We start from the raw sequence: 25,290 nt of genomic DNA, 5'->3' as shown, positions 1-25,290 counted from the left end.
AAGTGTTCTAAATCTCTTATAATCAGAGAGATGCAAATCAAAACAACTCTGAGGTATCACCTCACACCTAGCAGATTGTTCAACATGACAGCAAAGGAAAGTAATGAATGCTGGAGGGGATGTGGCAAAGTAGGGACATTAATGCATTGGTGGTGGAGTTGTGAATTGATCCAACCATTCTGGAGGGCAATTTGGAACTATGCCCAAAGGGCGATAAAAGACTGTCTGCCCTTTGATCCAGCCATAGCACTGCTGGGTTTGTACCCCAAAGAGATAATAAGGAAAAAGACTTGTGCAAGAATATTCATAGCTGCACTTTTTGTGGTGGCCAAAAATTGGAAAATGAGGGGATGCCCTTCAATTGGGGAATGGCTGAACAAATTGTGGTATATGTTGGTGATGGAATACTATTGTGCTCAAAGGAATAATAAAGTGGAGGAATTCCATGTGAACTAGAACGACCTCCAGGAATTGATGCAGTGTGAAAGGAGTAGAACCAGGAGAACATTGTACACAGAGACTGATATACTCTGTGGTATAATCGAATGTAATGGACTTCTCCATTAGTGGCATTGCAGTGATCATGAACAACCCAGAGGGATCTATGAGGAAGAACACTATCCACATTAAGAGAAAAAATTGTGGGAGTAGAAACACAGAAGAAAAACAACTGCTTGGTCAAATGAGTCGATGGGGATATGATTGGGGATGTAGACTCTAAATGAACATCCTAGTGCAAACATCAACAACATGGAAATAGTTTTTGATCAAGGACACATGTAATACCCAGTGGAATTGCCCATCAGCTATGGGAAGGGTTAGGGGAGTGAAGGGAGGGAAAGAATATGATTCTTGTAACCAAGGAATAATGTTGTAAATTGACTAAATAAATAAAATAATTAATCAATTAATTTTTAAAAAGAATAAAAAAATTAAGTAATGAAAAAATTCTTGTGTTTGTGAGGTTTTTTTTTTTTAATTCTTACCTTTCTCAGAATCCACACTAACATATTTGTTCTAAGGGAGAAAACTGGTAAGGGCCAGGAAATTGGGGAGTGGGTAAGTGATTTGCTCAGGGTTGCAAAGCTAGAAAGTATCTGAGGACAAACTTGAACCCAGGACCAATCACCTCTAAGCCTTGATCTCAATCCATTGAGTCACCTAGATGCCCTATAAGTTGTTGTTGTTTTTTTAAGGGGGGAAATTATATATGAGTTAAAAGAAAGAAGGAAAAAAAATGGATACCTAAGGAACAGAAAGTACCTAAGGAGCCTAATATGTAACAGGAATTTAAAAATCAGGAAAAATGAAACTATTGGAGTTAAACTAAGCCTCCAGGGAGTTTTCATAAATGAATTAATATTTGTGGGAGTGGAATAAAAGAGTAAAATATTTCATGAAAAGGAAAAAAAGAGAGATAAGTAACAGAGGGATGTATCCCTCCCTACCAAATCTGAAGATCATCAGTGAAGAGAAAACAAATCTTTTAGTGTTTTAGTGAGAGAAAGGATAGTGAGAAACTAGAATAGGAAACTATAGGGATAAAGAGAATGGCAGGGGTAGAAGTTTACCCCAAAATGGAAAACAAAGTGGGACACTTAAGAATATTGTCATGGGAGGAGATATGATTGAAGTAAGAGACTAAAACTTTTATAATAATATTTATCTATTTAGTTTGCCCATTAGGACCTCACTTTCTCTACCTGAATCCATAAAGGAAGCCAACACTCAGGTTTTTTTTTTCCCCGGGGGGTGGGGGTGGGGGTGGGTGGGTGGGGGGTGAAGCAAAGAATCAGTGAGAAGAAATACGGCCTTAGGAAACTGATCCTGGCAAAAGTAGAGGGTAAGATTAAGCCCTAAGGACTTCATATACAGAAAGACTGCTATCACAAAGAACTACTTTGATCTGCCATTGTTTTACTGATGAATATATTTCTAAGAGGATGGTACTTTTGTAAAGAGTAAAGGGAGAGATGGAGAACAAGATAATGGTTAGGAAAAAAAAAACTCAGATCTGGGTCTTTGTAAGCTCCTTTAAAGGACATGGAGAGCATAAAGAACAAACAAGAGTAAATCTCAATAGATCATTAAAAAATTCATATTATGTTGAAAAGAAACAAATAATGAGGAAGAAAAAACAATGGAAAACTTCTTGGAAGAACATATAATAAAAGAAAGTTACTTAAAGTATGAGGATGGAAGTGAAGAGTAAAGGGAAGATTTTGAATCACATGTTTAGCTGGGAGAAGAAAAAAAAAGCAAAAGAAAGAATCCAATAAATAAATAAAAGAAATTAAGAGGATGGAAGAAAAATTAACAATTTAAACAATTTGGGGCATCTCAGAGAAGAGGGGAAGGGTGAGAGTTTGTGTGAATGAATTACTATCAAATGTAAGTAAAATTTGTGACAGGGACAAAGGCTTACTTAGGAGAAAAAATTCAATTCAAAAAATTCTAATAAGTGTAATATAAATAATTTAATAATCCCATTAAATGAAAGTGAATAACAGACTGGTTAAGAAAATAAAATTCAACAATCTGCTACATACTAGAAACACAACTAAAAAAAAGACACATATAAGAAAAAGGCTAGAACAAAATGTACTACATGTCAGGGAATTGAAACAAGGCAAGCATTTCAACAATGCCAACAGGCAATGCAAAAATAAAAACTCATAGTATAAGAAAACTGTTTAAAAGATTAAGGGAACCACAGATTTCCCCAGTATGATCATTAAAAGTGCATATACCAAATAGCACAGCATCTAAATTTATAAAGTAAATGTTGACTGAATTGCAAAAACAATAACATAATAATTATGAGACTTTAGGGTTTTTCTGAGTTTGACAAATATAACAAAATGATAAATGAAAAGGAGAATACAGAATTTGACAAACTGTTAGGAGAATTTAGAACTGAAAGATTTATGATGACTTCTGTATGGAAGTGTTCAAAATATTTATCTTTTCAAGAACTACATGGACACTAAAAAAAGATGATTTACTATGACAGAAAAAAACATAAATAACTAAAAAATACAGAAAGTTTAAATAGATATTTCATAGACTATTTCCATGGAAATACCAACTAATATAGGAAATATTAGCAAAAGACATAGATTTAAGAGAAGCCTTAACAATGATATTCCTAATTATGAATATGTAAAAGAATAAATCAGAAATCATTCTTAACTATTTGAAAGAGAATGATAATAAAGAAAGTGTAATTTCTGATGTTATAACAATCATTAGTTGAAAAGTTAAATCTCTGTGAACATATATAAAAAATAGAAAAACAATAATCATTAATTGAATTACAATTTTATAAAATGAGAAAATCTACAAGCATTCAAAATCAAAATAAAAAGTAAAATTTCAAAATTGGAGGAGAAATAGATAAGGTAGGAAACAAAATATAGGACTTATGAATAAAATAAAAATATTGTTCTTTGAAAAGACTAATGAAACTAATAAAATTCAATTAAGCTAATCAAAAGGAGGGAAGAAATTAAATTACCAAAATATAAACACACAATGTAATTTAAGAGTTTCTGGAAACAAGGTCAAGATGGAAGAATAAAGGAAGCTTTACAGTTGACCTCTCCCTGCCTTTTCTTCCAAATAATTTTAAATAATAATAGAATTATTATGGATAATAAAATTATCAAATAGAATTATGGAATACCAAAGCCAAGAAAAGACTGAAGTAAGCCTTTCCCCAGGTCAATACAACTTATGAGGTTAGAACAAAGTCTATAACACTGGGGCTGGGACTGGCCTATAGTCCCCAAATAGAGGCAACATCAGTTTTAGGTATTGGAGGCAGAAGTGGCAGTAGAAGCAGGAATTCTTAGCCCAGAGATGGTCAGGGAATTAGGCAGCTATCAAAAAGAAAAATGGAATATTGGGAAGCCCTATACTAGCACTAGGCACTTGAATGGGTGCTAATTTGGCAGCTCAATTGCTCACATGCAATTCTAGGTTGTGGCTCTAGAGTGCAAAGGAGTGCTTTCAGTTGTAAGGGAGCAGAGTAGTAGCACTTGTAGCTATGAGATATCAGGGACCTTCCTGGTTAAGGACCAGAAAGTAGACCAGCAGAGTAGTGAGCATACCTCTCCTTGGATCACAGCTTGGATGCATTCAAAACTTCAAAATTCCAACCCCACAGAATAAGCTTTGAAAGCAGCAGCTTATAAAAGCCTGAAGTTTGGGATAGTGCCCTGTCCCCTTTGGTATATAGAGCTCGACTTTAACAAAATCTTTAGTCACAATATAGGTTACAAAAATGAGCAAATAACACAAAAAAGAACCTGTCCATAAAAATCTATGATGACAGGAAAGCATAAGACAAAACTAAAAAGACACATATGAAAACAGATACAAGCAAAACTTAAAATAAAAGTGCAGCCTGGACAAAAGCCACAAAATAAATCCTGAAAGAGCTTTAAAGTTGATTTATAAAATCAAACAAGAGTGGTAGAGGAAAAACTGGAAAATAAATTAAAGCAATGCAAGAAAGTTATAGAGAGAGAATTGACAGCTTGGTAAAAGAGAAAAATTCTGAAGAATATAACACATTAAAAACAGAATTTGCCAACTAGAAAAAGAGACACAAAAGCTCACCAAAGAAAATAATACATTAAAAATATAATTGAGTTACTGGAAACTAAAGACTCCATGTGACATTAAGTAAGGATAAAACAAAATAAATGGAATACAAAAAAAAGAAAATGTTAAATATCTAATTGGAAAAAACAAAAGACCTGGAAAAGAGATTGAGGAGGGATAATTTAAGAATTACTGGATTGCCTGAAGGTCATAATAAAAAAAGGAGTTTTCCCATCATATTTTTAAATAGCATAAAGGAAAACTGCCTTAATTATATTACAATCAGAGAGTAAAGTAGAAATTGAAAGAATCCATCAATCACTTTGTGAACTAGAACCCAAGATGAAAACTCCCAGGAATATTATAGCCAATTTCTTAGCTCCCAGGCTAAAAAGAAAATATTGAAAACATCTAGAAAAAAATCACTCAAATATCATGAAACCACAGTCTGGATCATATAAAAGGTCACAGTTTTCATATTTTAAGTTGCATGATTTGAAATATGATATTCCAGAAAGCAAAGAATTTAGGAATACAACCAAGATTAACCTACCCAGCAAACTGAGCATGGTGGGGGGGGGGTATGGATATTTAATGAAATAGAGGATTTACAAGTATTCTTGATGAAAAGATTTGAATTGAATAAAAAAATTGAGAATCACACATGAGACTCAAGAAAAGTATAAAGAGCACAAAAAGCACTCTTTGCAGATGCTATGATGGTATCTTAGATAACCCTAGAAAATCTATAAAAAACTAGTTGAAATAATTAACAACTTAAGCAATGTTGTAGGATATAGAATAAATGAACATAAATCATCAGCATCTCTATATATTACTAACAAGATCCAGTAGGAAGAGATAGATAAAGAAAAATAACTGTGGATAATATAAAATAGGGAATCTATATGTCAAGACAAACCCAAGCATTATATGAACATGATTGCAAAACACTTTTCAAACAAACACAGATCTAAACAACTGGAGAAATATTAGTTGTTCATGGGTTGGCTGAGCCAACATAAAAATTACAATTCTACCTAAGTTAATTCATTTATTCAGTGCCTTAGCAATCAAACTATACATTTTTTTAAATAAAGTTTTAAAAGATCATAACACAAGTCATCTGGAAGAACAAAAGGTCAAGAGTGTCAAGGAAATCAATGAATTAGCAGTTCCAAATTCCAAACTATATTACAAAGTGATAATCATCAAAATAATCTGGAATTGCCTAAGAATTAGATTTCTGGAAAAGAAGAATAGAGTAGATACATAATACACAGTAGTAAATGATGATAGTAATCTAATAGTTGATAGAATCAAAGATCCAAAGCTTTGGAGTAAGAACTCCCTATATGACAAAAGTTGCTGAGAAAAATTCAAAAACAATTTGGCAGAAGCTAAGCATAAACCAATACCTTACATTGTATACAAAGGAAAAGTGAAAAGAGATAAAAGATTTTGGCATAAAGGATAATATCATAAGTAAAATAGGAGAGCATTTGTAAGTGTGCCTGTAATATATATGAATAAGGAAAGAATATATGACCAAACAAGAGATGGGAAGATCATGGGAAGTAAAATGTATAATTCTGATTTTGTGAAATTAAAAAAGATTTTGAACAATTTAAAGTAGCAAAAAAAAATTTAAAAACCAGGAAACTGGAGAAAAAATTACAGTAAGTTTCTCTGATATAGACCTTGTTTCTCAAATATATAGGGAACTGAACTTTCTAAAATTATGTGCCATTCTCTGATAAATGGTCAAAGGATATGAACAGGCAGTTTTCAGAAGAAATCAAAGCTATCAATAGTCACATGAAAAAGTACTCTAAATCAGTATTGCTTAGAAAAATGTAAATTTAAACATCTCTGTGCTACTATCACATACCTATTAGGTTGACTTACATGACAGAAAAGGAAAATGACAAATGTTGGAAGTGATGAAGAAAAATAGGGACATTAATGCACTGTTGGTAGAGATGAGAACAATTTGAAACTGTGACTAAAAGGTTATAAAATTGTGCAGGCATACCCTTTGACCTTACAATGCCACTACTAGGTCTGTATCATGAAGAGATCAAAGAAAAAGGAAAAGAATATATATATATATATATATATATATGTATATACATATACATATGTAAATGTGTGTGTATGTTTAAAAATATTTATAGCAGCACTTTTGGTGGAGGCAAAGAACTGGAAAATTGAAGGGATTTCTATCAATTGGGGAATGGGAGAACAAACTAGAGTATAAGTTCTTTGATGGTGTTTCTATGCTATTGTTTCAAATGGGAGATTGTTTCAAAAACATCTGGGAAGACATGAATTGATGCAAAGTGAAGTGAGTAGAAGTAGAACATTATACAGATTAATATTATAATGATGATCAACTTTGAAAAAGCATGCTACTCTAATCAATACAATAATAAAAAACAATTCCAGAAGAGTCATGATGAAAAATATTATTTACTTCTAGAGAGAGAACTGATGAATTCTGTATAGATTGCTAATATTTTTTTCACTTTCTTCATTTTTTTTCAGGTTGGAAAAGCAAGAAAAGGCCAGGTTGTACAGGGTTTTAAAAACCAAACAAATGATCTTATTTTTGGTCCTGCAGATTAGTAGGGAGCCATTGAGTATATTAAAGAGTGATAGACCTGTACCTTAGGAAGATAACTTTGCAACTGAATGGAGAATGGACTGGAGTGGGGAAAAACTTGAGGCAAGAATACCAAACAGAAGGCTATTTTCATGTCCAGGCATGAGATGATGAGCTTCTGCCCCTGCCTTATGTGATTGGTGAGAAGGGAACCTATTTAAGAGATGTTGTGAAATTATAAATAAAAAGACATGGCTTAGAGGGCAATTATGGGATGAATGTGATTAAGAAGTTGATAATGGGGAGACTGCAAGCCTGGGTAATTAGAAGACTATGGTATGCTTGATGGTATCCTATAATAGGGAAGTTGAGAAGAGAATTGAATTTGTTAGGAAAGATAAAGATCTTTGTTTTGGCAACTATGGTCCACTAGCTATGGTATAACAGATTGAGAATAAGGTTTTTAAACAAAAGACCAAAGACTGAGTCCTGGTATTGTCACTTATAAGCAATGTGACTATGGGAAAATTATTTAACTTCTCTCAGTCTCATTTTACTTATATATAAAATAAAGATAATCCTGTTTATAATATGCATCACATAAAGCTATTATAAGGGAAAGTGCTGTGTGAACTTCAAAGAATCATATAAATTTGATCCACTGCATCAGCTGGATTAAGGAGGCTTAATTCCTTAATAATAAGTAGTTAATTCAAATCCTGAGACCATTTTAAACCAGTCCTCACTATGCAAAGAATTTCTGGATAGTTTGGTTGCATTTTTGCTTCTGTCCTCTGGAGAATAGATATCCAGTTTTATTTAGGGTTACTGAATAAGAGACCCCGGATCAGTCTAAAAAGCTTTATGTCATCATATGCAAATAAATCCTTCAAGGAATTTTATAGAGAAGTTAGCAAATATATATTAAAAAGTATATTTTTTGTTTTCCTTTCTTCTATTCAATGTGGATTTTTTTTGCTTAAAGTCTAAATCTGAGAATAAGCAAGTTAAATTCATTTCCTGCACCATAACATCTCTCCCTCTTCTCCAGAGCTCTCGTCAGAAGGCCACTGATGTTGTCTTTAATCTCCTTGCCAAAGGAACTCAGGAGTGGAAGGAAGGGTGGAGTATTTTGGCTCAATATACATTTTTCTTTAAAAATTGGAAATGATGCTATTTCTAAGGAAAAATAATTCTATAAAACTAGACTCTTAATTTTAAAAATTATTTGTAATTTCATGTTAATAAGACCTTTTTCACTTAATGTTTATTGAAGTGAATTGAATCTTTAAAAGCATCTCAATGCCATTGCAGAATTAAGTTTTAACTTATTTTTTGCAAATACAAAAGATGTTTCATTAATAATTAGTAAAGATTTAAGCTTGTATCACATAGTACATATATTATTTAATAAAATTATGCTTTCAAAACTTAAATAAATTATAAGTTACTATCTGTAGAACATTCCTGAGTTTTAAACAACCATGAACAGAATGAGTTCAATGTAACCTGCCTAAAGGTGAGGAAAATTATTCATTCCAAAGAAGAGTTTACAACATAATTTTTTGCTATCACATCATTGCCACTGAAGCAAATAAGGAAAAAATAAAAGTACTTATTTATTTGAAACTTTTTCATAGTTTTGTTAATATAAATGCTGTTTCCAGGCCTGTTTGCCAAAACATATTATTTCTGATTTTCCAATGTCATTTTATGGAAGAATTTTATTAAATCTATGGCTGAGTATATCAGTATTCTCTCTTTTATGTCTTATGATAGAAGCAATTTATAGCACAAATGTCAAAGATGAATATATTTTCAGTGACAAGTAGATAAATGTTGTCTTTATGCACAGGAAAAAAAGAATCTTTTTTTTAGACTGTCCATGATGTTGGTGGTCATTTGATATTTACTTTAAACTTTCATAACATTCCTACTACTCAAAAGAAGAGTAATAGTTCAGACATTATAAGCCTGGTGCTCATGAACTTATTTAAAAAATATTTTGATAATTTCATTTGAATAAAATTGTTTGCCTTTGTAATCCTAAATATGTTAATTTACATAGTTAAAAACATTCTGTAAAGAAGCACATGGGATGCCAAGGGAGTCAATGACACAAAAAATATTAAGAATCTGCCCTACAAGCAAGTAGCTAGAGGTCAGAGATGGCCTGTGTGTTGATCAAGGTAGCAGGAATGAAAATACATTCCTTTCATTATGGATAATATATTTCCAAAACAAAATCTGAAATCATACTAGCTGTGTTTATTGTTCTTGTAACTCTTACGGCACCTATAATACACTAAACCCCACAGAATTCCTTTCATGTAAACAGTCATGAAGTAAGTAGCCCCATCCTATCTTAAAGCATTTTTTAAAACTCAAGTGCAGGGCTTTATATTTACCATTAATAAATTTCACCTTATTAGAAATGGTTCAAGATTGTTGAAACCTTTTTCAATTCAATTTTGTAGTCCAGGTTAGCTTTCCCACCTGGTCTTCTTTCACTCACAAACCTGAGAAGTATTTTAATCTATGAATTATCCAAATTGTAGATATAAAAATCAACTCTACAGATAGGCAAAATCAGGGTTATTTTAGTGATTATTGGGAAATAAAATCTGAAAATGAGTAGTAGTAGTAGTAGTAGTCTCTTGGTAACCAAGGATGACAATTGTCTTTTTGCGCTTTCATCTGTGATGTAGATGAGTGTGCACAAAGACACTTGTGCGTGAAGGAGATTTAAGTGGAAAAGTGTTGTAAAGAAAATAGTGTATGGCATAAATTGGGATAGATAAAATGGACGGTGAGTAAATTGTGACCGCAGAAAATATGTTTCACTACAGTGTTTTGGTTTTTAAATCAAATATAAGGTGGTTGCCAGGGAAATATTCCCAATTATTCAATATGCACAAGTCAACTGGGTTTTATAGAGAATTTAATGAATAATACAATGAGTAATCAAAGAAAGAGAGAGAGAGAGAGAGAGAGAGAGAGAGAGAGAAAGAGAGAGAGAGAGAGAGAGAGAGAGAGAGAGAGAGAGAGAGAGAGAGAGAGAGAGAGAGAGAGAGAGAGAGAGAGAGAGAGAAAGGAAATAAGCATGAAGGGCCTTAAGCCAACATGGCCTAGACCTGAGTCTTAAGAGAGAGATCAGTCAGTTAGTCTTTTATCACTCACCACAAGGTCTGTCTAAGCAAGGATTCTAGGGACACCAGGCCAGCTCCATCTCAGCTGATTTCATCAGAGAGAGTTCCAGCCAGAGTCCTCCCCAAAGAGAGATCCAGCCAGAGACTGTTCCAAAGGGCCTCTCTGCAGAGCCTCCAGAGGGACAGAGTCCCCTCAGAGGAGCTCCAGCAAGACCTCCTTAGAGATTGTCCTCTAAGAGCTTCCCTTCTCCAGCGCCTCTCTCAAGAGATTCTTCCCAAGCGATCCTCATAAGAGCTTTCTCCAAAAGGATTGTCTTCTCAAGAGATTCTGCTTTTTCTTATATAGGGGTTTTAATCCAATGTCACCTCCCCTAAGTCCTTACATCTACCAATCACTGAAGATGTTCTCCAAAGGACTGCCCATATGAATTCCTGCTAAGTCGACTAATCTCCTCAGTAAGTCTGAACCAGAGAAAATGCTGCTGTGTCGACTAATCCCCTCAGTAAATCTGAACCAGAGAAAACACAGCTGAGTCGACTAATCTCATTAAGAGAAAATCTGCCCGACCTTTATAGGTACCTAGCATCCCATTGTATCAATTCTAAAAATAGGCATGGCTCAAAGAACTCCTTGCCTCATCATAAGCATGGTCCAAGTACTTTCATTGTTTAGCAAGGAGTTTTCTCCCCTAAAGCAGTCTTAAGTACAGGTGGAGTAGAGGCCCTCCCATAGCAAGGAGTTTTCTCCCCTAAAGCAGTCTTAAGTACGGGTGGAGTAGAGGTCCTCCCATTTCTGATAATGTTTCCAGTAGGGAATTTGTTCCAATGGAGGATTCCTCAATGTGGAAATTTTTAACATTCACAAGTCTAAGAAATTTCAAGATTTACAAAAGTCGATGCACAGAGACGGTCCCACTCTCTCAGCATTGGAAGCCTGGGTCCAGTGGCACGGAAAGTCGTTACACCTGGAGACTTCCTCAGCTGCATTGGATGGCCGTGTTGTCCTTTGTGATCCAACATGCCCTAAGCACTCCACAGTGCTTTGCTGCATCGCCATCTCAGCCTTTGAACATTCTTGTTGGTTTCTTCCACCTATTCTGCTGAAACAGTCTTCACATTCTGGGTGAGCAAAGCCTTAGTTCACCAGTGGTCGACGACCCGATGGCTACCCTCACAAGGATTAGCTGGCCTGTTGAAGCCGTTGCCCGGGGTGTGGCCGCTGCCGCATGCTAGCAGCTACTGGGAGCCACAAGTGAGAGCTGGGTGTCAGGTGGGGGTCAGAGGCTGGAGAGCTGCCCTAGAAGGGCACAACAAGCCCTCCATACCAGAGATACTACTCCACCCTGAATACCCCATGAGTATAATCAGTTAAATAATGAAAGTTAAAGGAGCTATATATTATACATTTGTATTCAGTTAGATTGAAATGTTACGGATTAGAATGACTGTTTTACTCTGAAGAAAGGAGGAATATCTTAGTGCTCATCCTTCTCTCTTCACTTTGACAATGAGAGATAGGTGAATTGGGAAGGAAACATGAAATAAATGCCATGTTTTTTTTTTCTTTTTCCTGGAGGAAATCTGTGACAGCACTGGCAGCAAGATCTTCTTGCGGGAAGAAAGACATAGCAAAAGAAGGAAATTTTGACCTAGGGAATGTTTAGAGGTGGCTGATTTCCCTATCTACCAAGGATACAACTATCAAGGAGTTCAGAAGAAACAGTGCTGCCTTGTAGAACATTTGTCACACTCAGTTTATTTAGGAGAGGGGGGCAATCAGAGATACTATAGTCTTCTAACCTCTCAATTTTGAGAAGTCAGTCATCAAACATTTATTAAGTCCCTACTATATGCCAAGAAAATTGTTAAGCAGTGGAAAAAAAAGAAAGGCAAAAGACAGTTCCTATTCTCAATGGAATTACAGCTTAATGGAGGAAGCAACATGAAAATATCTATGTACTGAAAAAAATGGAGATAACCAACAGAGAGAAGGTATTAGCATTAAGGGGGATCAGAAAAAGGTTATTGTATAATAATATTTTAGCTGAGACTGAAAGAAAATAAGAATAGCCAGATGAGGGAGAAAATTCTAGGTAAGGGTAGAACTTCATGGCCTCATGTTATTCCTCTTAACCAGAAAACCCTTCCCAAACCTACCTGTTTCTCATGACCCAGCTTTTCCATGAAGCTTTTTACTAACAATCCCTACCTATGCTGATCTTTCTTTCTCTGATGTAATTCAATAGTAGTTACTACTTGTACCATATATCACGGAACTATAGCATTTGGATGATATATGATATTACAGATTGATATATAGACTTATTTGGCTCCAAATCACAGAGAGCTAGAAAGGATCTTTGATACATTGAGGTACATCTTTTTTGAATAAGGAAACTGGGGAACAGAGAACTTAAGTCAATTTCCCAGGGTTATACAGCAAGTAAGTATCTGGGGCAAAATATAAAATAAAAACTCTTCTGACCCTTAAGACCAATCCACCATACTACACTATCTGGTATTGTTATTCAACTGCATGAGAAGTGCTGATCTTATTTCCTCAATGATATTATAAGCACTATTTAGGATAAAAATCACATCTCCTACTTTTATCTCTGCTCCAATACTTAGCATATTCTTAAGGATAAAATTAGGGAATTGGCCTCAGAACAAATACAAATTAGGACACTGCACGTGAAAATATATTAACCAGGTCAATAATATTCACTATTCCATCTAAACAGCATTTCAGCGTGTTGCATATTACTAACTGGCTGACCAATTTATACTTAGATAAAGCCTTATTATTTACAGACTATTTCATGTCACTCTATCTCAAAACAGCTCTGAGAATAAGGCAGGGCAAGTATTATTATCCCTAATTTACCAGTGAAGAATATGAAGCTAATAACAGAGGGTAGGTAACTTGTTCAGGGTCATAGAACTAATAGTTGGTCAGGTTGGTACTCAAGTCTAGATCAGAGGAGTATAGATTTAGAATTGGAAGAGACCTTACTATTGGTTATCTGCGCCAACTCCCTCATTTTCAAAATGAGGTGTATGGAGGTTAAATGATTATTCAAGATCATATCGATAATAAAGGCCATAGTCAGGAATTGGACCCAGCTTCTTTGAATCCATACACCTGTGCTCTTTTCCTTTCCACTGTGCTATGTTGATTTTCTTATGACTCAAAACATAGTGCTCTCTTAATTACGCCACAGTTGTCAATTAAAACTATAGATGACTATGGTCAATTAAAAACATAATATAGCAAGTAAAGAAAAAATAAAATTCCTGGGTATTTGTATGCATATTTTATTTAGGTTTTATTTGTAAAATATAGTATACATTATAAATAAAAATATATGCATATCATATATATGACATATACATAATTGCAATTCTTTTTCTTTCAGGAAAAACTATAGCTATGTATTTAAAAAACACAATTACTAGAATCAACAATGAAAGTCGCTCCTAATGGAAATAATAGATGGCATATATATATATATAATCCTTTTGGTGGTGAAGAAACTATAGTATTCTACATAAAAATGCAATACAGAAGAGAAAGGTGTAATACTATGGTTTTTTTTTTAATACTATTCTTTTAACCTTTGAAGCGGCAAAAGTGGAAAATTGAGCCAGAATTCCTTTCCACATATCAACTAAAGGAAGGCAATAGCAGCAATAACCAACTCAAAATAGGAAATATAGAGGCAATTTCAGTATTTTTTGCCAAATAAGAATATGGGGATGGAATTCAAGTGCTGTGGAATTCAATATTTATTTATTATAGTTAAGTCTCAATTGCTGTGGCCAATACCATTACTTCTCAGAATTTTTCTTCAGTTTCAAAGAATTTTTTTTTCAAATATGGGAATGATATCACTATGAAACATACAATTTGGGAAGTTTTTCCTTGTCTTGATATGCTTCCACGATGGCTTCTATGATTTCTGCAACAGTCTAATGAAAGTTTCAGAAACAAGGGATACAGAAATAACTTTTCGAATATTATGTTTCACTCACTATTGGCAGACTAATAACTAGAAAATTTTTCTCTTAACTTCTTAACTTTCTTATAGTTCCATTAGAAAACAATGTATTTTATAGAATTTGTGAGTGCTTTAAGTGAAAATAATATTTAATGCTAATTATTAGCAATATTATTTAACATTTTTTAATAATCAGAAAAAAGAAACAATACAAATTGACTTGTCCACCACATCTTGATAAGACAACACTAGAACTACAACCCAGATCATCTTACTAAGATCAGTGTTCTTTCCTAATAATGAAATACCTTTCCTGAATAAAGCCATAGTGTCCAGGAAAGCAGACAGAAGATTCTGAAGTTCAGTGGCAAAATGAAATGAGGTGAGTGGATCTCATTATATTTTCATTTTGAGTCTAATGTGTCATAGTTTGCCATAGTAGTTAGCTGCCAAGTGTAAGTGTACTATGTTTGTGTCTGCTAATACCACTTAATACTTATTGTAACAAAGTAGAATTTTTTTTTTCAAAAGAGAGAATAAAAATACCTAGAAGAATGTATCCTACTCTCTAGTTTTTGAGGGAGATTAAAGGGTTTCTTGAAATAATAGAAGATGTGTCTCATCAAGGAAACAAAAAAAAAGATATAAAGAAAAAAGGGAAATTTTCATCTATGCCAAATATTAAAGTGTTGAAAAATGACATATGACATTTGTAACTAAGTAGTAGATATGTAGCTTTTCTAATAAATGGAAGAAATGGATCATTTCTGGATAAGGTAGTTTCTTTTGCTCAAAGAAAGATGTATCCATAACTGATATCAGGTAAAGAGTTCTTTAATAATAGTCAAAGAAAGAGTGTTTAAGAACTGTTGAATATAAAAACATTATGCCACCCTGGTCAACTGATGTGTAGACAAATTATATCACCAGAAGCAAAAGTTGAGAATTCTGAAGATGTAGGGGGCATGGTATATATTTTTAAATCACTACTATTGTTTTAAAGGTAGGGGATTTAGAAGAGAAAGAAAGAAGACTGCCTAGGGATATGATTTCTGGATCATGACCTAAAATACAGTTGTATACTCTTAGAAATGAATGTTTTGGGGGTAGCTGGGTGACTCAGTGGATTGAGAGCCAGGTCCAGAGAAGGGAGGTCCTGGTTCAAGTCTGGCCTCAGCCACGTGCTGGCTGTGTGACCCTGGGCAAGTCACTTGACCCCCATTGCCTAAAAAAAAAAGAAATGCATGTTTTGAATCTAAAAACAGGCATTAAAAGCAAATTGGCCTGGAATCTTAGAAATATAATCAAAAGGGTTTTGAACTGAAGAAAAATTGAAAGACAGAACACTGGTAACATAGATATGGCAAGTCATATAATGAAAGCAAAACAAGTACAATATAGAAGGAAAAACAGAAGAACAGAGGACCAGTACTTCCAGAAATAAAACCAAGAATAGTCATAATTTTTAAAAAATGGTCTCATATGATTATACATTGATACAGCAAGTATTAGTAATAAATGACTTGAATTTGAGATTCTAATACAAGGAAACAAATTTGATCTCAGAGATATCAAAGGGTTGGGGGGAACAGGGCTTATTACTAGAATTTGGCCAGAAGAGCATACACCTTATTCAAAAAGATAAAGATAGATAAAAGTAGATAGACTGGTAGTGCATATTAAGAATATATGCTTATGTGTAGGAATCTAGGAAACTGAGGTAAAATTTTGAGTAACAAAGGAAGAAGAAACAGAAATATTTTTGTACGTTCTTGTTATTCAGTAGTTTTCAGTCATGTCTGATTCTTTGTGATTTCATTTGGGGTTTTCTTGGCAAACAGTAATTTGCCATTTCCTTCTCCAGCTCATTTTACAGATGAGAAACTGAGGCAAACAGAGTTAAGTGACTTGCCTGGAATCACACAACTAATAAGTGTCTGAGGCCATATTTGAAGTCAGTAAATGACTTCCTGACTCCAAGCCTGGCATTCTATCCACTATGCCACCTGGATGACCTTTGTAAGGTCTACTTTGGACTACATGGATAGGAGGAATTAGATGGGGATTTTGGGAAACAAATAACAGCTAGTACTAGTTTTGAAATGGGATGGACTTTGGCTGATGGAGTTTCCTTTCTGCTAAATACAGAGCCATCGATTAATTTGTGGCTTGCCTTAAAGATGATTTTCTCTTTCAAAAAGGTGATGTCAAGGAGAATTGCTTTGCTTCAATGAGCAGCTAGGTGACTCAGTGGATAGAGTGATATAGAAGACAGACCATGATGGAATACTACTATACTGTAAGAAATGATTAGTATCTTGATTTTAGAAAAAACACTGAAAAAATTGCATGAAATGAAAAATGAAACAAACTAAGCTACTTTGAGTAGTATGAATTTTCAAACCAACTACAAAGGACCTACGAAGGAAGATGCAATCAACCTCCAAAGAAAAAATTGAAAAACAGAAGTATGATTTTTGCATATATTTATATCAATATATCTATTTCTCTCTGTCAAATGGTGGCCTTCTCTAGTGTAGGTGGGGAAAAGAGAGAAAGTTTGGAACGGAAAATGTAACAAAAAAAGAAAACTAAATTAAAAAAGAACTAGAAATAATTTCAATGAAAATGAGAAAAAGAAGCTAAGGAGAGAATGAAATATTTTCACCAATTCAGAATTAAAAAAATAACCCTTACCTTCCCTCTTGGAATCAATAGGTCCTAAAGCAGAAGAGCAATGAGGGTTGAGCAATGAGGGTTAAGTTACTTGCACAAGGTCACATAGCTAGGAAATGTCTGAGGCAAGATCTGACCAGGACCTAATGTGTCTAAATCTGGCTCTCAAACCATTGAATCACCTAACTGTTCCCTAACAATTCAGATTTTTTAAAAGATATGTGTAGAAGATGAAAGCAATGGCAAACTAACTAAAAGTACAAAAGAGTAGCATAGAATTTAGGAATCAAGTCAGGAATTCTAAAATTCTTAAGCTAAGACTGACAATAAATTCTAGGTACGTGAAAAGACATTTTCTTTATTATAGGTATGTTAGAGACTTGAGGAGGATAAAAGAAGGGACAGGACTGCATGGTGTGGTATGAATGAGATAATAGTAACAGGTATTAGTGACAAGACTAAACATTTAAATTCTAATTTCTTCCATTTTCTCTTCCAAAAGTGGTCTTTGGATTCAGAAGTATGGAACAGAAATCCAAGAAAAGTGTTGGATCCCAGGCTTGTGTAAATAGAGGTTGTCTGATTGCTATCCCTTTGGATGTCAGTTTGCATAGCTGTAAAACAAGAAAAATAGACTAGATGGGTTTTGAGGTCCCTTCCTATTCTAATCTGATGCTATAGTAAAGTAGCATTTGGTTTTCATCAATGAGTTTGAGTGATCAGGCTGAACTACATTCTAGAATAGGGAGAGAATAGATAAATATGAATGCTGACTCACTGTTGGTTATCTGTAAATAGTAGAGGTATTGAAGTGGAGAAGGAAAAAGATGCCAATTTTCAAAGAAATAGAAAATGATGGACTCTTTAAATTTTAGACGATTGAGCTTTTCTTCTATTCCTGACTAAATGCTAGAACATATTATTAACGAGATTATAAGTGAGTTCTTAGAATCAGAAGAAATGTTCACAAAAAGCCACCAAGGCTTCACTGAATCAGAAGAGATCAAGCCAAACTAATCTAAAATAATGTTCATTTTAACAAGGTGGTGAAACTGGAAACACTGAGCATATTAAATAGAATACAAAGCTTAGAATCAGAAGAGTTGGGATCAAGTCCAGCCTTTGACAGTTAACAGTTAGTGGCCAAGTCACTTAACCTCTACATACATCAAGCATTTATCCATTATCATTTATCACCTATCATTTATCCACTAAGTCACAGAAATATCTGAATGGCTGAAGGAAGTTCCCAAACAGACATTTCACCCTCTGATGAATTCATTTAGCCATCCAGTATTTGTTAAGATCATATGTGGGCAGGTAAATAACTTACTTGCCACCTGTTTTTGTATAGCTGGCTAGAAAACTAAGAACAGTTATTGCATTTTAAGACAAAACCTACAAAAACAAGCAGTTGGCCAAATTTGCCCTCTGGCCACGTTCTGATTATTTCAGGTCTAGACTGTTGGTTCAACAGAATGGTGAATATATTGTACACTTAGATTTTATAAAAGAATTTGACAGTGTTATGTTATAGTTATTATATGGACAAAATGGAAAGATAAATACTAGATATTAGTGTAATTAGTTGGATTTGGAACAGAGTAGATGGCTGAACCCAGCGAGTTGTTATTAGGGAGTAAATGATAATCTGGAAAGATATCTTAAAATATTGTACCTCTGCAATCTCTCCTTGGATTTCTGATGTTCAATAATTTTTTTTTACCAATTACTTAGATGACAACAAAGATGCATGGTTTTCAAACTGCAGATGATATGAATGATGGAGGGATGGATAACACATTAGATGACAGTTTGGATCCAGAAATATCTAGATAAGTAAAAACAATAGGCAAACCAAACAGTATGAAATTTAGTAAGAGAGATACAAGATCCAGAAAGAAAAGGGTAATAGATCTATTATAGTCTGCCTTAGTAAGGCCACATCTGAAAAACTGTGTTAAATTCTGGAAAGATATAAATGGCCTGAAGCATATCCAGAACAGAACAAATAGCATAGAGGGAAGGAGTTAGGGAGGAAGGAATGAAGAAAGGAAGGAAGGAAGAAATGATACAGGGATTTATTAAGCTCTATGATCTTATGTGCTCAGCATTATAAATATTATTTCAATTGATCCTCACAATGACTCTGGGAGGTAAATACTATTACTATCCCTATTTTATAGTTGAGGGAAATTGAGGCAGATAGCTGTTATGTGACTTGCCCAGGGTCATAAAGATTGTAAGTCCCTAAGACTACATTTGAATTCAGATCTTTCTGATTCCAGCCTCAAAATTCTATCCATTGTGCCACCTAGCTGACTATAGGGCATATTAAAGGATGGACAGCTGAAGGAATTGGGGAAGAGAAGAAAGGGGTACCATAGTTTTCTTCAAGTATTCAAAAGGTTCTCATTTATAAAGGCATTAGACTTGTTTGCTTAGCACTAGAAACAGGACTGTGAGTAAAGTGTAGAAGCTGAAAAAAACTTTTTTACAGCTTTCTATAAAAGAAATGAAATAACTTTGGTGATAATGGAACTTCCTCACGTTAGCTGATTAATCTACTTGTCAGAGGTTGTAAAAAGGATTCTAGGTCAGCAGTGAGTTGTACTAGATGGTCTCAGAGTTCTTCAACAGATATTTCATTAATTGCATAGATTGAAAAATGTTGAAAATCTATGATGTTAAACACATTATGGTATCTTATTAAGCCAGTGAGATACAAAAGCAATCCAGGCAACAAAACAAATATGAAGCAGATGCTAGCAAGAACAGACTTTTTAAAAATTCAATTTTGTATTCTAAATACTGCACAACTCCTGATAAAGAAAGATAACAATTTTACCTCCAAGGACCATGCCAGCCTGACAGCATTTTCTTAGACGACATGCTGGACAATTTTTTCTGCGAATTTTATCAACTATGCAGTCATTTCTCCCAGCACATAAATAATTATGCTGTCCTGAAAAAGAAATTAAATTATTTTTGATATTTCAAAAAAATTTAAAACTTTATAGATTAGTAGTGGTTTAAGTAATTTAATTTTTTAATAACTCCCATATTTTTGCATAGATATTAAACTACATTAAACTACAGAAATAACTCATGCATGCATTTTTCATTAAAGACAAAGATCATTTTCTTTTCCTCCCTCCCGCCCCCCCGTGGCCGACGCGTGATTCCACTGGTATCATATGTGTTCTTGACTTGAACCCATTGCCATGTTGTTAGTATTTGCATCAGAGTGTTCGCTCCGAGTCTTTCCTCTGTCATGTCCCCTCAGCCATTGTAGTCAGGCAGTTGCTTTTCCTTGGTGTTTCTATTCCCTCAGTTTGTGCTCTGCTTTTGGATAGTGTTTTTTTCTCCTTGATCCCTGCAGATTGTGCAGGGACATTACACCACCACTAATGGAGAAGTCCATTACGTTCGATTATACCACAGTGTGTTTGTCTCTGTGTACAATGTTCTCCTGGTTCTGCTCCTCTCGCTCTGCATCACTTCCTGGAGGTTGTTCCAGTTCACATGGAAATCCTCCACTTTATTATTCCTTTGAGCACAATAGTATTCCATCACCAACATATACCACAATTTGTTCAGCCATTCCCCAATTGATGGGCATCCCCTCATTTTCCAATTTTTGGCCACCACAAAGAGCGCAGCTATGAATATTTTTGTACAAGTCTTTTTGTCCATTATCTCTTTGGGGTACAAACCCAGCAGTGCTATGGCTGGATCAAAGGGTAGACATTCTTTTATCGCCCTTTGTGCATAGTTCCAAATTTGCCTTCTTCAAAGTAGGAAGTTCAATATACTATTTTTTAATCACTAGGCATAATATAATAGGTCTCATGGTCATCTTTATGAACATTAAACTTAACCATCTATGTAAGTGGTATAGGACCTAAACTGAGTAATTACTATGCACCATAAATACACCCCTAAAATCACTCCTTTTTTATTAATCTCAGCTTTCTTTTTTTAAACCCTTATCTTCTGTCTCAGAATTGATACTAAGTAGTGACTTACCACTGTCACTGCTTTTGTTGATGATTGCCATTTATCATCCATCCTCTTTTTCCATCTGAATGGTTGCCATGCTTTTCATTTTTCTCCATCTCATTGACTTAAGAATAAAAGCTTTCAAATTTGGGTTTCATTGATTATTGATATATTAATTAATTACAATGCTTCTTCAAAATTCATTTGACTATTTTAAAAGATTCTTTTTAATGGCATGGGCTCAGTTGTTCTTGACAAACCTAGAATTTCTGTGTTAACTGCAGTGACAATTGCTTAGTTTCCATTTTCCAAAGTGGACAGTAATGGGCCTAACTTAACCTATGATCATATTTCTAACAATCTATACCAGCTATAGCAGCCACAAATAGGGAAGTAAGTATACAATTTGTCTTCTGATGGCAAGGAACATATCAATCAAGAAGTCTATCACTTAGATCCTCACTCAGAACTTAATGATCTAGAACTGAATGTGAAATAGATCTCTTAACAAGCTTAATTCTTAGATACTTTCACCAGCAGTTTTATATACAGAAGATTGGGAGACACCTTCAATGAATGTTTAATCAAGGAAATGAAAGGCCAAAAACAAAAGCTGTTGGCTTCAAAAGAGCATTATCCCTGTAACTGAGCAGGAAACATCAACAGATGCTTAGTTAGAGGTAAGCTGGGCAAGTTGGTAAATGAAGCAGATAATTATCAGAGGAGCATTCTCCAGCCTTACAAAATTCATCCAAGGGCTTTTAACTATTCATTCTTTAAGCATCAATTATTAGCAAATAGCAAAGAGCCCATAGCAAATGATTTGGTTTATATATCCCTAAAATTCTACCCATTATTAAGCAGGAAGATCAGTTAAACAAATAAACCCATCGGCCCACTTTTGTGTAGGAGTCTATATAGCTAGAGGCTGGAAAAGAGTGAAGAGGTGACTTAGAAAAAGGGCAAATATCTTTTTAAGCTTCATAGTAGGTGATGCTATTGGATTTACACCTTAGATTGTGCAGATATATTGCCATACAATTTTACACAAGAAGCAGTGTGGGATAATGTAAAGAGCACAACAGTGGAAACTAAAAGAACTGGATTCCAGTTACTTAACTTTATTTGTAGAACAAGGACAAAGGTATGTGTATTACCTACCTTCCTGGGTTATTGTAAATAACGTACTTATAGATGACAAGGCACTATAAGATATAAGCTATAATTAGTATTATTCTTGTGTGTGCAAAGGGGCAGATAGATGGCTCAGTGGATAGAGGCCAAGCCTAGACCTGAATCTTACTAGCTGTGTAACCCTGGGTAAGTCATTTAATCATGTTTGCCTCCCTTTCCTCATCTGTAAACTGAGCTCAAATTGGCAAACCACTCCAGTATTTTTGCCTAGAAAACCCCAAAATGGGGTCATAAAGACTAGGACACACCTGAAAATGACCAAACAACAGCAACAAAGTTTGTGCATTTAGAGTGAAAAGGGATTCCTTTTCTTTCATGTAAATTTTTAAGAAGAAAATTGTACCAACAGTTTTTACAAGAGTTTGTCTTCTCCCAAAGGGAGAAATAGGTCCCAATTGTTAAAAATATAGAAACACATCTCTCCCCTGTACAGATAGCAGAAATACTAGCTATATGTAAACACTATATGTAAAAATGTGCATTTATGTAGAGGGAAAAAAGGAATGTGTCTGTGGCACCTATCTGTTTCTGGGTTGTGAAGACCCAGAAAAGGGAATTGTTCCTTTTGAGTGAACAGCTAGAGAAATTTTATCTTGGCTCTCTTGGCTTCCTTATCTCTTTCCCTCTGAGACATTGTTGTTGTTTTTTTCATATAGAAAGTCTATAAATGGAACATGTTTTTTCCCAGCTTATATATAGCTATCATAAGTCAATAGAAGTCCTACTGAACCTAGAAGCAGGATGAAAACTCAAATCCCAATGTCCATGATGGTAGTAACCTTCCAAATGTAAAAGGGAGACAAGTTGATATGAATGCTTAACTATATATTGAGTAGTCGAGCATCCTCATTTTCCCTAGGGATCTTGAGGCTCAGAGAATTTATTCAATTGCTTAATGTCACTCAGCTAGTCAATTGTAAAGATAAGACAAGAACTCAACTCATCGAATTTAAGTTCAGAGCTCTTTCTACCACACTGCAATGTCTTTTACTTCAATAAAACTGATGAACTTAATTGAACAAGATACACTTTATTATTTTTATGTCAAACTAATTCCAATAGCATTTTACTCTGAAGTTTCTCAAACTGATGCAGTGAAAGTGATGTTGGGTTTACTAAAGTTATGCTATTGGAGTATACCTTCTGGCAGTTACTGTATATATATATGCATATATATCTATAATAAGGATTTCCATATGGGCCTCTTGATAGACCATATGTCTATTATCTATAGACCAGGCTAGTCAAGTTCAGAAAGGTTTATTCCTAGAGAACTGATCAGTAGATGGTGAGTCTTCTTTTTCCAATTCAACAACTAGAAAGATCCTCTTTTATTGCAAGGAGATCATTAGAGTACCACACTGATAAAAATCACAGATTCTTGAAGTATTGATGTGAGCAAGTCAAATGAACTTTTCATTTAAAAAATGAAAGCACAGGAAAAAGTAGGAAATATTTTCACTTTTTTGATGCATTACTTTATAAAAATTCCTTTTTATCATTTATGGAGCAAGAAAGTTCAAAATATGATTTCTCTCAGGAAAACAATACAACATAGCAAAACTTGAACAGAGCATAGAAGTAAAAGTTATCCTTTATTTTCCCAATCAACAAAGCTCTTCTTTTGATCCAAATGTTTACCTGCTACCAAAAATACACAATGTATTTTGTATTTAGAATTACAGTAATGTCTATTATTAAAATGTTGTTTATTACAAAAGTGGTAAGAGTACTTAAACAAAACAATTTACATTCCTCAGTATGCTTCATTCTGTTAACAGTTCTACTGAATTCAATATGACTTTAAAACAATGTGTTAAATTCAAGCAGAATTAGGTGCAATTCAGATATGTTATAAGGCTTCTCATAGTGCATGAGTTAGAAAACAGTATATCAACACTTTTACTTTATTTTTACTTATTTTATTAAAATTTTCTTAATTACATTTTAACCTGGTTTAGAAGTAATGGGCTCATATTTGACATCCTTCTCTAGTATAATATGAAAATGAAAAGTGTTACACACCTATTTAAAGTAATTTCTATCTATATGTATGTATATACATAGATGAGTAATAATAAGAATGAGGACTTTTTAAAAGAGAAAAACATTAGAAAGGTGGTTCAAATGAAGAAAAATTTCTCATAGGTGAAGAAACTCTTTCTTTTACAACACAACTTTATACTGTTTTCTTCTATTTCTGCAGTCTGTTAGAAAAGGAACCTGAGAGAAAAACTAGCATTTATCCTTTGATAAATTATAGGGAAAATTTACCATCCTGCTGCTAGGTAAGTTAAAATCTATAAACTTGGTGATCATTGGTGGTGGGAAGGAAGCTTATAGAGTTTTTATCACTTGGTAAGGCTGCTAATGCCTTCTTGTATGAGAGAAGCTAAAAAGTGGTTTGACTTGCTTAAAAATATTGAAGAAATTATACTTAAAGCTTGAAGAGAGAGAGGCAGGATAAAATTAAGCAGTAATTGATAGCATTTGGCATTAGTAAGGTACCTAATTATACCTATATTCCAATTTCATTAAATCTTGTCTAACTGACATCCTTTATATACTTTCATAATCAATACTTATTAAATGTCTGCATGAATAGTTAACATAATGTCTTCTAGTTTTAAATCTTGACACTAAAATGTGTATAATTTTCAGTTATTATTATTATGCTTGGTTACTTTAATAAAGATGTATTTTTATGAAAAAATACATCATAACTCTTGATTTTTGTCCCAGTTAACATCATACTTAAGAAAGCTGTTTGAACAAAGTGAACCTAACCTCCTGATAGCAGTTTTCTTTAATTTGTACCCAGAAGGAAGAAACCCATTCATAGGAGACATATCCATAGTAGTGTGCATGTACACATGTACACACACACACACACACACACACACACACTGCATACCCCCTCAAAATATGCCCTCTATTGAGCCTTACAGACTCAAATCAATAAAGTAACAGTGTATGACCCAAGGAGATTCTTGTATGTCATTTACCTTGTAAGGGTGCCATAGAGACCCTCCTTTCAATGGAAACTTCATCCAAA

The 25,290-nt window shown here is 34.1% G+C and overlaps 1 protein-coding gene across 3 annotated transcripts in view; it reads right to left on the bottom strand.

The window, feature by feature from the left end:
- Positions 1-25,290, bottom strand: part of PGR (progesterone receptor) — a 101,221-nt gene that overhangs the window by 34,057 nt on the left and 41,874 nt on the right. For 2 of the 3 annotated variants that reach the window (XM_007494951.2, XM_001362335.5), the window contains exon 3: positions 19,888-20,004. The exons of the other annotated variant lie outside the window; for it this stretch is intronic. In XM_007494951.2, the coding sequence (XP_007495013.1) occupies positions 19,888-20,004 (117 nt within the window). The remainder of the gene's footprint in view (positions 1-19,887; positions 20,005-25,290) is intronic. 3 annotated transcript variants of the gene reach the window in all.

Source organism: Monodelphis domestica, chromosome 4, assembly GCF_027887165.1.
Source record: "Monodelphis domestica isolate mMonDom1 chromosome 4, mMonDom1.pri, whole genome shotgun sequence".
Classification (NCBI taxonomy): Eukaryota; Metazoa; Chordata; class Mammalia; order Didelphimorphia; family Didelphidae; genus Monodelphis; species Monodelphis domestica.
This window is presented reverse-complemented; position numbering and strand designations above follow the sequence as displayed.